The 15,009-nt window shown below is 38.2% G+C and overlaps 2 protein-coding genes across 3 annotated transcripts in view; one reads left to right on the top strand and one right to left on the bottom strand.

Moving 5' to 3' along the window:
- LOC142335302 (putative protein-lysine deacylase ABHD14B) overlaps nt 1-15,009 on the bottom strand; it is a 568,842-nt gene that overhangs the window by 348,063 nt on the left and 205,770 nt on the right. The gene's annotated exons all lie outside the window — the stretch shown is intronic.
- Nucleotides 49-15,009, top strand: part of LOC142335236 (uncharacterized) — a 144,865-nt gene continuing 129,904 nt past the window's right edge. The window contains exons 1-2 of the mRNA XM_075383654.1: nt 49-170; nt 549-656. Of these exons, the coding sequence (XP_075239769.1) occupies nt 555-656 (102 nt within the window). The 5' untranslated portion in view covers nt 49-170; nt 549-554. The remainder of the gene's footprint in view (nt 171-548; nt 657-15,009) is intronic.

Below are 15,009 nucleotides of genomic sequence, written 5' to 3'. Positions count from 1 at the left end.
CACTCCTGTCACCATCTTCTATCACTATTAATTCTATGGTTTATAATTTTTCAGATGCAGGTTCTGAGCAGATTCCCTCTAATTCTCTCAATTTCAAAACATCTTTTTGCAACTTTATTCTAACACTCTATCTCTTCCAACTCCTTCATGCAACTTCTTCAATTGTTTTTGTAAGTTAATCTAATAAACCAATCACAATCCATTTCTAAATAGCTACAAATTCATTTTACCATATCAGAATTTCAACCAATACAAAAGTGTAATTCATATCAAATCTGGATTAGGAATTTGTATATGACATACACGGCGTCTACACTATCAGTCTTGTTGACTGTGCGGGCGTCGCATTCATTTTTGGTTTGAATTTCATTGGTGACGTGGGAAAAAATTGGTAACTCGGGTATCTACCCAATTTCTTATAGTTACGACAACGAAGAGAAAGTTTATCTGCGTGACCAGCGGGGGAAGGAGATACTATAATAAAGTTAAAGAAAAGAATTTTTGTGTTCAAGTTATGTATGTTTTTGTATGTGATCTATGTTTTTCAGATAAGGATGCCCGTGAAACCGGAGAAATCCTTGAAGAAATCAAATGGATCTAAAGGAATGATTAAACCACCAGCAAAGTCTCTCAAAGCCAGTAATATGCTTTTTCAGGTAATTCTATATAAAATGTACTTAAGAATGTAGCTTTTGCCTTCCTCGGTTCTTGTTGTGCTCTGAAGCAAAGTTGTATTAAGTTTAAAACGTCAATTTGACAGGGAAATGACCCTCCGACGAAAGAGCTGATCGACAGAGGCGGATGCCTAAAGATCAGAAACCTTCAACTGAACAGAACTTGAGAGACAGGATAAACTGATAACACCCGAGGGCATTAGGTCGCCGGGCAGTTCTCTAGAGCCTTACTAATATAAGTATGCGATTCACTAAAACTGCTGCGGAGATCTACGTTCGCGGTGTGAAAGGCAATTCATGGAGTTTTAGGGTTCTAGAGACCCGCGGATGGTAATAATCCTAGACCAGCATGTGTAGCTTCTTCCAACCCTTCCTAAATGTTTGTCCGATGTTTTTTGCAGCGAGATACAAAAGTGGTTATTATTTTTTTGTTTAAACAAGTAAATTGAAAATATAACCCAGGGGTTAAATATTACAAGTTTAAAATTATATATACAAAATTTTATATATATGGATTTTATGAAAAACTATATAAACTGAATCAATTGTTGAAAAGTTTTTTCAGTTCTTGCTGAAAATGTAAACTGATTTATACAGTTCCAACCTTATCCTATAGATTTTATGTTATGTAAGTGATATCATGAAGATGATTGCAAATTTCCATCGGTCTACTGACAAGAGGTTACTGCAAAAGTGTCAGATCCACTACAATAGACAAAAGAGTTAGCCACCAATAAGAAACATCACAGCGGCGTATTTGAATTTACCGCAAAAGCACATTGTATTTTAAACTTAAGCGAAATGTTAGTGTGATTGACTACAGGAGCCGCATCAAAAGGTTGAAATGTTACTTTACTAATTAGCTGTCTAGCCTCCCCTCCCACACAACAAAACTATGTAATATAAACCTCAGCTACACGTTTAGTAACACGGCAGCCTCTGAGACCGATAATTGCGCTGCGTAGGAGTGCGAAATATATGTTATTGTGTACGATTGTGTTGTCTGTTTCTGTAATTGTTTTTTTCCAATGAACACGCATTTGATTCTGGTTTCCATGACACCAAGACAATCTCAATTCCAGAGAGAATTTTTGGAGTGTTTTTCAACAATTTATAATTTAAAATAGAACTTGGTAAAATTTGTTTCTAAAAAGGTAAGGGATTGGTGCATTCTCTAACAGAACAGATGATGGATGAGCAGTTGCATATTTAATTGAGAGAAACAGGTAAAAATCTCACCAAAGAAGTTAACATTTTCCAAGGAAGTTGACAAAGAAGTTTTGTTGAAGGTTGAAGATCATTAGATTTTGTAATTTTTGAACATAGAGTCAATAGCATAGAAAAAAACTGTAGAGCAAAGCAAACTAAACTGAGATGTAACATTAAGTGATAACACCGTAGAAAACTATGCTCTCCATATGGTCTACATACTCCTATTCAGAGCAGCTGGGAAATTCTATTGGGGGAAACAGCTGGCAGTTTTAATTAAAAGCTCACCTTTCCTATTCTATTCCCTATTTTGTGAAAATTTACAGATCGTTGATTGTCAACTGCTTTTATTGGGAATAAGAGCTTCTGATTCTACAAAACCAAGTTCATTTCCTTTTTGATTCGCAGACAAGTTATTGCGTTTTCAATTTTTAAAAATTAGGAGTTAATTTTTTGGGGAATTGACTGGTAACAAAGGCCGATTTGAGATAGCAAATAGCAAAGACAGCTCTTGTGTTTCTTGGAAAACAAGACACTACAATCGTTATGGAGCCATGCAGACTTTTAATTTAGTGTTGATTTAGTCGCCAGCTATAGTATGTACGAGCGGCTGTACTTCTTGGAAACATGGAACTGGTGATTTGAGGGTTTTCAAGTGTACACGTTTGTTTAGTATTCCAATTATTGTCATGCCCCTCATACATTCGTGCCATGCTTAAACATATTTGTACAATCCATGCGCGTGCATTTACCCCATTGTTAGTAAAGTGTAACTCATTCACACGCCCATAAACATCCGGGATTATAAAGATTAAATTGTACAATGCTCTGACTTTATCTCGTGCAAATATTTAACATCAAATGTTGTTCTCTAATCTAATTGCCACTCTCAGAACAGAGAGAACGATAGCTACAGCTCAGTTGACTTGTGAATAAAACATTTGCTGCACAAAACTTTTATTTCTGGAGATAGACTCAAAATTGCCAAAAGAACTCTTTCGAGCATCCTGACTTAAAATCTTTAAAACAAAAGCCTGAGAAAACCAAAATAGTTAGCGCCCCCAAAATTGCTCTAATAGATAGCTGGCATAAAGGAGAACCTCCGCTGTCACCTCCGCTGACATGGTGACAGGAGTGTTTTTGGCAAGTTTGAGTCAAGAGATTTTTTCTCTTAAAACTAAATATGACTCCCATTGGAAATGACAACTAAATCGTAAAACTCTGCAATCTCTTGTTGTAAACTATGGCTCAGTTGCAACCTTTTCTCAATTTGACGCCCTTTTCGGGATCAGAGAAAGATAATTTTACTCAATTTGAACGACAACTTCGAAGTTGCATTGGATTGGCAGCAATCGACGAGGATCAACAACATCGCTACTTGCATCTTCATCTTAAAGGTAATGCCTTAGTTTTTTATGACCAGCTTACAGAAGCCATACGTGAAGACTTGGATCAAGCACTAGACGCATTGAGAAACCGGTATGTAAACCCTGATAGAATTGAACTTTATAAACTCCAATTCCAAAATAGAAAACTGAAGCAATCAGAGGAAAGCATTCATGATTTTTTGACAGAGTTGCAACGCTTAGCTAGTCTTGCTTTTCCAAATATTGCTGCGCGAGCTGCCGCTGCTGGCGTGCCAGCAGTTGCTGCTGAAGATCGTTCTAATGAGCGAGTCAGAAGAGTTAAGGAGAACTTTATTAATGGTTTGCCAAATAAGCTTAAAAAGTACCTACTAACTCTTCCTGACCACACCACTGTAGAAGACTTGTGAACGGGCTTCTAGAAGGGCGATGCTTGAAGAGCAATACCCTGAAGATGATGTCGGAACAGCATTTAGCGAAATCTCAGCCTCACAAATGACCTCACTTATTCAGAGTATGAGTGCCTTAAATAAAAATCAAACAGAGCTGAAAGAAACAACAAACAAATTAGCGAAGTCACTGGAAGAGCATAAAAGTCAAAATGCAAACTCTAATGCTCCTTATAGTAATTTTAGACAGCCGCACCATTTCTATCGAGGCAGAGGTGGGTTTTACCCAAGACAGCGGTTTAATCCGCCCTACCAGTTTAACAAAAACTGGCAGATGCAACAACCTTTCCAACAAAGAGACTGGCGTCAAAATAATCAGAGTCACAATGCAATCAGCTCTCAAAGACCGGGCTATATAAAAGTCAAAATTTGAAAGAGATACTGCCGCAAATGTGGAAAGTATGGACACACAGTGCAGTACTGCTGGTCCAAACCTCAACCTGAAAGAAATCAGCAACTGCCATTTGATCAGCAAAAAAACTAGGTCAGCCACATTTGCAACCCCCTTTTCTAACTGCTGTTATGCCTCCTTTTTCCTCAAATCTGTTTTTTGTTCCCCTAACGTTTAAATCACTTTCCTTAAAGTTTTTAGTGGACTCTGGTGCTTTCTCTAGTGCTCTTACACCGTCCAGTTGCTCGACTTACAATTTTAACGCCTAAGCAAGCAAAGTATTTACAACCAATTGACCCAGCGCTCTTAAATATAGATGGCAGCGACATAAACGAGCTTGTTGACAATTCCCAGCAAAGTTTACCATTTCCAACAGACTGCTTTTGGTTTCCTACACCTGAAAATTGTGAGGACCCAGATGCATTAACCGGTATTCACAAAAGAATATTTGAGACACTCAAATTTTTGAAAGAACAAGAAAAGCTTGATCCAACAAAAGATTCTGAGTCTAGGAAAAAATTTCTTTCAAAATTTCGGTGGGACAATTCAATTTTAACTGAACAAGAAAAGGAACAAATTGAAGAACTTTTAGTTTCTTTTCATGATGTCTTTGCGCGGCACAATTATGATGTCGGTGGAAATGGGCTATATAACAACAGGACAACAGCAGCCAGTCTACCAGGCTTATGGCTATCAGTCCCACGGCCAACAGTCAGCGACAACTGATGAAGCGGGTGTGCAAGCACAAGGTTACCCAGCATCAGGCTATCCAACAGCATACGCAGGACACTGGTCAAATACAATGCCCACCAGAAACCAGAGATACTGCCGCAATTGTGGAAAGTATGGACACACAGTGCAGTACTGCTGGTCCAAACCTCAACCTGAAAGAAATCAGCAACTGCCATTTGATCAGCAAAAAAACTAGGTCAGCCACATTTGCAACCCCCTTTTCTAACTGCTGTTATGCCTCCTTTTTCCTCAAATCTGTTTTTTGTTCCCCTAACGTTTAAATCACTTTCCTTAAAGTTTTTAGTGGACTCTGGTGCTTTCTCTAGTGCTCTTACACCGTCCATGCTTGAAAATTAAATCTTCTGCACCGCAGAGTATTAAATATCTTGATACAAACCCCTTTCCCGTTGTAAAAGTGGCAAACGCAACCCATGCAAAAACCCTAGGTCAAGTTGAAATCACCTTCACTCTCGCTAATCAAGTATTCACAGAAAAGTTTTTGTTGTTGCCGAAAATGAATAACCCAATTTTAGGTCTTCCATTCTATAAAAACAATAGAATTCTAATTGACGTAGCATCAAAAACTACACCTGCCTGAAATATCGCTGCAAATTTCAGAAATGACAATGCGTAATGGCAAAACGAAAAAGAAATTTAAAAAAACATAAATACGTTCTCAAAACAATCAAAAAATTGAACATTTTCCCCAATAGTCAGGAAACAATAGATTGTTTTCTCGACAATATTTTAGCCGACAACACAATTGGAATTGTAGATCCTAACCCACGTTTTGAAAGATCAACAGGTCTTTGTTTAACCAGCTCCTTTTCAAAAATCCAATCTTCAAAAACGCCAATAGCTTTCTTAAATGTAACCCCAAATGTAGTTTCAGTACCAAAGGGAGCAGTAGTTGCTCGACTTACAATTTTAACGCCTACTTTGAAGAACTTTTAGTTTCTTTTCATGATGTCTTTGCGCGGCACAATTATGATGTCGGTGGAAATGACCAGTTTAAGATTAAGCTCACACCTGAAACACAGCGACCAGTGTATACTCAGAGCCCACCCACTGCAATTCACTTGCGCGAGGAAATCCTAATTGATTTAGCTATAATGCAGTATTTTGGAATCATCACTACACTGCCCTATTCCAAATACTCGAGCCCTCTTTTTGCGCAACGCAAACCGTCCGGAAAACTCCGACTATTAGTTGACCTTAGGCGTATTAATCACTTAATACGCCATGACTACAACTCTAACAATTTCCCGATTTCAACTATAGAAGATGTCGGAGCACATTTAGCGGGCAAACGAATTTTCGCAAAACTAGATTGTAGTCCGGCGTATTATGCGGTTAAGATGTCTGACCCATTATCTGTCCAGTTATTAGCCTTCAATTTTGCCTCCCGAACCTTTGCGTACACTAGGTTAGCACAGGGACTAAGTAGATCAGTCAGTGCCTTCAGCTCTTTCATGAGAAAGTACCTTGATTCATGTATAGCTAATGACCAATGTTTCCAGTACGTGGATGATTTGGGAACAGGCGCAATTGATTTTCAGTGTCTTTACGGAAATTTGAAAGCTATCTTTACGTGTATTAGAAATTCAGGACTTAAGTTATCAATGGGAAAATGTGAAATTGGTGTCCCCGAGATCACACTTTTAGGTAGAACAATTTCATCGGAAGGGACATCTCCCATAAAGGCCAAAATAGATAAATTTTTATCAAATCTCAAAATGCCAAAAAACTTCAAGCAAGTCAAAAGACTTGTTGGTTTATTTCAATACTTTAGGACCTATTTACCGAACCTCAGTGAGAGACTGCTCCCATTTTACAAACTACTAAAATGTAACAACAATTTTGAAATTACGGATGAGCACCGAAAATCGATGAGTGAACTAATAGAAATGCTAAACAATGCTTGTAAAATAACCCTTCGCCAACCAAAAACAGATCTACAATATGTAATTTTGTCCGACGCAAGCTATTATTCCGCAGGATACGTCCTTATGGTAGAGGACTATGTACTGAACCAGGAAGGACTAGAACAGAAGCAATACGCTCCCGTGGCTTTTGGTTCTAAAATCTTTAATACAACGCAACTTAAATTATCAGTTTATGCAAAAGAGTTTCTGGGAGTTCCTTTTGCTTTTGATAATTTTGCGCACATCTTATGGGGGACTAAAAAACCTATCTTAGTGTTGACTGACAACAAAAGTTTGACTAGTTTTTTCCAGGCAAAGACAATTCCAACTGCCTTATGGAATGCAGTTGATCATGTCCTTAATTTCAATTTTGTTTTGGGGCATGTCCCAGGTAAAGCTAACGTAGCCGCAGATTATTTGTCTAGGATCTATATTAATCCTGCTACAAAGCTCCAACTAAAATTGGAAACCAGAATTCAACTTATAGACGTTGCTGTCGAATTCCGACCAAAAATTCCAGACAATAGTCTTACAGCTTTACAGTGCTATTTAGAGGAACCAGATTCTGATATGATTGAAGTGTTTGAGCCTTCTTTTGACTTCCCCTTAAATTCACTCGCAGAAGCTAACCCCTTAGATGAGTTTGATCTCAGCAATAACAACCAGTCCCTGAATCTTTTTGAGGAGCAACAAAAAGATGGCAATATTAGAACTGTGATCAATTGGATCAAGAGAAAAGTGAAACCAGTTACAACTTACTCTAATACCGAATTGCAAAAATATAATAAACAATTGAACCGATTGGAATTGTATGATAATGTGTTATATCGCAAATTTTTCGATAACACCGGACAGAATTTTATACGTCAGTTGGTTCTTCCTAAGCACCTTCGTCATGAGATTCTGTTTAGAATTCACAATAGCAAATTTATGGGACACATTGGAACAGCCGAAACTGCAAACCAGTTTCGCCAGAGGTTTTACTTTCTTGAATTTACAGAAACTCTTTTAGAGTATGTGTCCAATTGTTCATCTTGTTTGCAAATCAAATCAGTTCAGCAAAACAGCCTAAAAACACCTCTTTTACCAATTGCATCAGAACAATGTTTTCCGGGAGATTTGATGGAAGTAGATATTGTAGGCAAACTTAATCCCTCCGGAGGTTATACACATACTCTCTGCGATGGATATCTTCAGCCGTTATCTTTTTCTAATCCCAATGAAAAATGCCTCGGCGGAAAACGTTGCCAGATTTTTGCTTCAAATTTTTATGCAGCACGCATACCTTCCATCAACCATTTTGTGATTTGGGCTCAGTTTTCACGTCAAAGATGATGAAAACTTTATGTGAATTGCTAGAAGTTGAACTAAAATTGGCATCTGTAAAACATCCTCAAACAATTGGTGCAGTTGAACGTAGCCATGCTATAGTAAAACGATTTTTGCATATTTACGAAGATATAATTGTAAAAGACTGGCACCATTATGTTGATATCGCAGCTTCTGTCTATAACACCACTTATAATTCTTCAATAGGATGCCCCCCGACCCTGCTCTTTCATGGCCGTCAGCCGACAAAGCCCCTTGACTTGCGATTCAATAATTTAACTGTCAAAAAAGCGCAACCAACTCAAGACTTTTTACAACAAAGTCAAGACCGTATGAACACGCTCTTTGCTGGTGCTAGGGATAATTCCATAGTTGCATACAACAAATATCGTCGTTTCTATGACAAAAAAGCTCTTTCAAAACCTCTAGCATTGTATTCGTACTGCCTATTAATGAACCCAAAAATAAGTAGTACAAAAGACTTTGCTGCTAAATCAGTAACCAAATGGTTACCGCTCTATCGCGTTGAGCAAGTTTTAACAAATTCAAATTATATAGTTCGCAAAGTTAATACCAACGATACACAACTCGTACATCGTATTGGTTTGCGTCCAATTCAACCAAAATACGAGTTTGAAGATTTGAAAGAGATTGACTCCAAAATTTTTAAAGCCGACCCAATCACAAAAATAATCTCTGAACCTCAAATTTTTGACCAAACCCTAAAAGATCTAGCCTCCCACCACTCGCCAATCATAGTGGGACCATCTAATGGTTCCTCAATTATGCAATTTGGTGTGAGATCACGTTTTAATGCTCCAACACACTTTGCAAATAATCCGGAACTGCAATTAAATATAAACCGACGTGAAAATGATAATAACACAAATTTAGTTGCTGATGGACGAAATTCAGACCCCATATTACAACAATCAGATGATGAGCAGCCCATTTTGCGACCCCTACAGACCCAAAACCAGGAAAACAGGCCAGGTTTTTGTCACGAAGAGTATAAAAATACTGCGGAGCAATTTGTGGTAGAAGGAAACCAACACTTCCAACCAACTACTCAGAGTGCCGAATTCATTGATACCCGACACTATCCAAATTACGTTACACGGGCCACTACTCAACCGACCAGCGTGTTTTCACAAGCGGTTCCTTTGGATCCGCCAAATAAATCAAAAAGAAGGCGCCGCTCATTAGTTCCACCAGATCAAGATCCACGCGTTGGAACTAACAGGGCATATGAACTTCGCCGAGAGGTGAACGTACCAAAACGCTATCAAGCCAGCTCATCGAACTCTGACCGATTCGCAAACTAATTGTTTAGATTATCTAAGTAGGCAAACTATGTCCTTCCTGTGCTCCACTGAAACAGCAAACAAATCTAGTAACATTTGATAAAAGTTAATTTGACTAAACTTTGGATATCACTCCCGTCAGTTCAAACATAACCTTTTCTTATAAAGTTCAACACACTCAGAATACAAACCAAAATATTCACATATTTAGATCATTTATCCAAAAATCAGTCGAATTGAGCAGTACTAACAATTGGCGAACTTAAGAAAACAAATTTTAACTAAAGAATGGCCAACTTTGGTTACAACTTGTATTCAATTTCGCTTGTTCAATTAATAATCTTTCCTTTTCTGATAGCAGGAAACTCAGAACATAATGGCATTGTTTTTAATTACCATCGAAAAATACTATTGGCTGAAAAATTTGAACAGATTCAATTTGTTTTGCCTTTTCCAAATTTTGACCTAACAATTGATAAATTTATCTCTGAAATCGCACAAAGAATGGACACAATCTGGAATCACCCCAACAAGGGATGCCAACTTGACTACAGTAACATCACTGCCACCAACTTCAATTCACAATGGGTTCTTACCGAAGTCATTGCAGAGAAAGAAAGAGCCGAAAACGACTTGGTGAAACTTCAGCAAGAACTCACAGAGCTGTTCCCCTCAAAAGTTACAGAGCATCAATATCGAGAACGAAGAGGCATTCCCGTTGCCCTGTTAGCAGGCGCTGCAGCTGGAATCTTTGGTCTGGGCATGGGATTCAAAGACAAACTATCCTGTACATTAGGACGAATGTTTGGCGGATGCAATCAGATTGGTAAGCAGAATAGAAAAGCTATTGTAGACTCAATCAACCACATGAACCAATTACAGCAAGAATGGTCTAGTGTCCAAAACGCCACGAACGAGAAATTTTTTATAGTAGGAAAGGAACTCCGAGACCTGCGTAAAGCCACAGAACATCTAGCTGAAATCCAGAGATCTAATGTTAAAATTTTACAGACACAGTTTGACACATTGGCTAGCAGCATTAACTACATGCGAAATTGTGACCAATTTCTTTATATCCGTGAAGAATTCAATCACCACATTGGCCTGTTGAACTCTATTTTAACGTCTGTATACACCAATCTGCGCACATATAGATCTGCTCTTTTTGCTTTTAGAATGAATATTTTGAGCTCGACTACTGCCATTGCAGATGGTATGCTGCCACTTTCTCTTATACCTCGCAAAATTTTTATTCGAATTTTACAACAAGTTTTGCTAGAAACTCAATACAACAGAGATCGACTAACACTTTCCATTCCAATAGAACATGTGATGTCTTACTATGAGACACGACTTGTTACAAGTGTTGTTAGTGTCGACTTTGGTCTTATGTTAACATTATCTATACCTTTTTCATCAGGTTCTACAGCTTTAGATGTAATTCACGCTCTTCCAGTTCCAATGCCAACTAAAGAGTCAACAAGAGCAACCATTTGGGTTTTAGAAACGCCTTACATTGCAGTAACAGACACGCAAAGTGAAGCTGCACTTTTGACTGAATTTGACTTACAAGAATGTATAGGCTCTAAGCTTTACTCAATTTGTTTCTCTTCTTTTGCGATGGAAAAATCGAAGGACTCATGTCTGGCTACTTTGCTTTTTAAAGACACTCTATCCGCACTCGAAGTTTGTAGCATCAGATCAATTCAATTACCTATCAAAGAAAAGGCTCAATCGTTAGGCCATGGTAGATGGCTGATTACTAGTGCAACGCCAAACTTTCTGCTCTCGTCTAGATCTCCGAATTCTAGTCATCCCCTAAGTAAAGAACATAGACAAGGGTGCCAAGTTTGCATTATTATTTTAGCGTGTGGACAGGAATTAGAAGGACCTAATATACATTTAAGATCAGATTGGTCTACCTGTCAGTATACAACACCAGTTAAGACTCGACATTAATTTACCAACGCCGCTTAGCTTTTTATTCAATCAACTTCCATCTCTTGATTCTATGCCACAAATGTCTGATGTTGACATTGCTCGAGTACAATTAGTAGAGGAGGTTCATCTCCAACTAATTCACATTCCTGAGCATAAGAGACGTAATTATAAAGAACTCGAAAAAGTTACTGAACCTATTGTTAATCGCATGAAACAATTTCATCCTCAGATAACAGCAAAATTCGATGAGACGGTGCACTGGACACCTTATATAGTGTTTGCGATCACTACATTTATTTTGTCTTTCGGTCTACACTTTTTGATGAGTTATCTTTTTCACCGGTACATTCAAGTTCATAGACGTTTCCCATTTCGCCTAACTATTTCTGCCCACACTATTAAATCACAGCCCATTTTGGTAGTTTCTGATGAAGATTATGACTACTTGCGACAACACCCTAATCATCGTGTTCGCGAAAAGGGATTAATTTTCCGACGACGTGATTTAAATTTACCAAATCCATTTTTTAGCCCTTCAACAACTACTGTTGATACAGCGGATTCTCAATCTGCATCTTGTCCAGAGTCAGAGCAATCGATTGTTCCGCCCCCCATTTATCCTCAAGTGATTTATGAGTCGCGTGCTTAATGAAAAATATATAGATCAATCTTCTCCTAACTTTAATTCATTTACAGATTCAACGTATGGTAAATAAAACTAAAAGTTTCTTTGTTTTTGAAATTTTCTAGTTTTGTTCACTTTACTCAACTCCATCTACTTGCTCTCATTAAACTGTTTTCCTTCACCACTTTCCTACTACTCTCATATTAATGACTCAACTGTAATTGTAGCACAATTGCAAAACTGGCTATCATTAACATGCTGCCAGCTGAAGGCTTCACTTTATTTTGGGAATTTTCGCATGCCCCTGCTTTTGCTGTAATTTTTCCAGCCTCGCTCAAAAATTGTACTCCATCACAACACAACCACTTCAAATTTGTCCCAAAATTGTTCTCTTCGCTCAATAAAATGCACTTGTTAATATCAACACTCGTAACAATCATAGCAAATAATGCAACAAACAATATCTTTGACATCATTTTTATAGATCTGAAAATCTTCATAAACCATTAGTTACTGATTTGATTCTGGGTGTTTTTCACTCACAAACAATTTATTATACCTGTGCTACTCTCAGTCCTATACTCAATTATAAAAGATTTTGGCTTGAAAGATTTAATTATATAATTGTGAAAAGGAAAAAAAAAATACTCATATAAATTGAAAAAAAAAACAGGAAAAAAATACATTTATTTCTGGAGCTGTATGAAAATTATTTTACAATTCGTCCACCAAAACTACCGACACGAATAATTGCTACAAATATGTTAGATTATCGCGGATTCAATATGTGTGCTACTTCTCAATTTAATAACCAGAAAATTTTTCAAGTATAAATAAAGTGGATATACCTACTAAAACTTAATGACGATGCTTCGTTTCTCCCCCCTGTCCCCCTCCTCTCCCCACCCTTCTGCTTGCAGCTATTCGCTGCGGCTTCCCTCGTCTAGAAGCTGTGTGCTGCTTGTTGTTGGCTCTAAAATAAAAAATATTTCAATGATTTGAAAAAAGATTTGCTTTTAATTTCACTATTTTGTTATTGTTAAAAAACAAAGCCTGACCAAACTACTCAACAGAAAACCACCGTTCTTTGTCAGGAGCTCCGAGTTTATGTGCTTAATGTCACATGGGTAAAACAAAATCTTAAACGCAAATACTTTTTAATTAATTTATGTTTTATTTGACGAACAAGTTTTATTCATTGCTTTATTTTTAATGCTTCTTTAATACAAAAGCCTGACAACTCTATTGGCTCAATCTCTCTATAAATCTCAGCATAGCTCCTACATGTGCCTTCTCACGTCATATGAGTGGCTAAGCTTAGTACTTATGTTCTAATCGAATACAATTACCCTCTGAATGTGATATTTATATAAAGTTTGCTGCAGTTAAAACAAAAGCCTGGTAGTGCCGTTTGTTCAAAAGCTCTCGTTTTCTCTATACACACTCCTCAGCTATTGCTTTGTGTTAAATGCGTAATTTTGTGCGCTGATTGGACTTCATGAAGGAACCAAAAAGTTTAATTTCGTGTTATTTTTTTTTAACTTAATTCAAAAAAAAAACAGTGTATTTTAAAACAAAAGCCTGGCTTAACTATAAAAGTCAGCGCTGTAATTTTTAACACAGTTATTGATCATAACAACCTTCGTGCTTTATACCCTCTTTCGCGTGCTTCTGTGCACTATATTATGTTTAATTTCACCTTTTATCTGAACTGTGTGCTATTTATAAAATTTCTTAAAATACGAAAAACAAAAGCCTCATCTTGTTATTTGAGCTACGCAACTCAAATTTAATATACAAACCGTAAACATTGTGCTTTTTGCTATATGGGTATTACCGCATTTCTCGTATTATTCAGTTTTCAATTTTTCGCTATTTATTCATTACTATTTGGGAAAAAAGTGCAGTAAAATTTGATACCACTTGTCATTGAGCTAACTCTTTGGGCGCTGATTTCTTCCAAACCGGGCCTTCTTCTTCTGCTTCCTCTTACGAGCAGCGGGTGCCGGGTTGTTCAACGATCCAACTTAACCCGTGCAACCTCTCTGGAGACAAATCCGTGACCACTGGTGACGATAGCAGACACGAGCCCTCTTCAATGATCCCACAGTCGATGCCAGGGAGACCATTGACAGTGAAGACAGCGTGCCCAACCATCTCTTGCAGATACAGCGTGTCACCAGGCCGTTGAATCACGAATCTGAATCCTTTCCCTGCTGGCCCCTGAACAAGCATGACATTTGACAATCAAGAACATCAACCGCATTATGCTCCCATAGTGTCAGCAGAGGAACAAAAAACAGTCAAAACCGAACTAATTGCGCAATTACTTTGAGGAAGCTGCACATTTCTTTCAAATCCAGCCCTCTAATGAACGCTGCCGTGTCTGTCTTGATGTCTGGACATATAATCCAGAGCTTCACGCCAAAGAGGAGAACAGCAAGTGTGGTCAGCGTGGGCTTAGAATCTACATGAGGGCCTGTGTACGTGAACGAGTTTGCAATGAGCAGGCTAGGATCATACAGACGTTCGCCCCCAAACACACGGAAGTTGAAGAAGCCGGACAAGTTTTCAGTGCGATGTGGCCTCGGGTGGTAACTTAGGATGTCACGAGGATACACACCCTCGCACACCCATGACTGAAAAGCCCAATCTGGCCTGATCTTCTCGTTGCTGGCGAAGTGTCCTTCGAAATCCAATGGCGTCCTCAATCCCGTTGCCAACTGCTGTAAAAACCAAACAGCACAACATGCATTCACAATTCATGCAGTGAACAACAACTAAGACACGATTACTACCTCTACACATACTTCAAGATTCTTACTTGCATCTCGGGGCTGCTGAACTCCATCAGAGGCTCCCCGCGAAGAATGCCAACACTCATACTCTGACCCTCAATTTCCTCACGGGTCACCTCTGGAACAGACGACACACTTCCAGCTGACACAAAATTCCATAGCTCTCTCGCCCAGACAACATTTCTCTGGTGTTTCTCGCTGGATGCTGATTCGCACACAGAACTGACAGCCTGCGCCTCGTCAGAATCACAGTTCATTGCGAATAAAT

This window comes from Convolutriloba macropyga, chromosome 1 (assembly GCF_964194025.1).
Source record: "Convolutriloba macropyga chromosome 1, txConMacr16.3, whole genome shotgun sequence".
Classification (NCBI taxonomy): domain Eukaryota; kingdom Metazoa; phylum Xenacoelomorpha; order Acoela; family Convolutidae; genus Convolutriloba; species Convolutriloba macropyga.
This window is presented reverse-complemented; position numbering and strand designations above follow the sequence as displayed.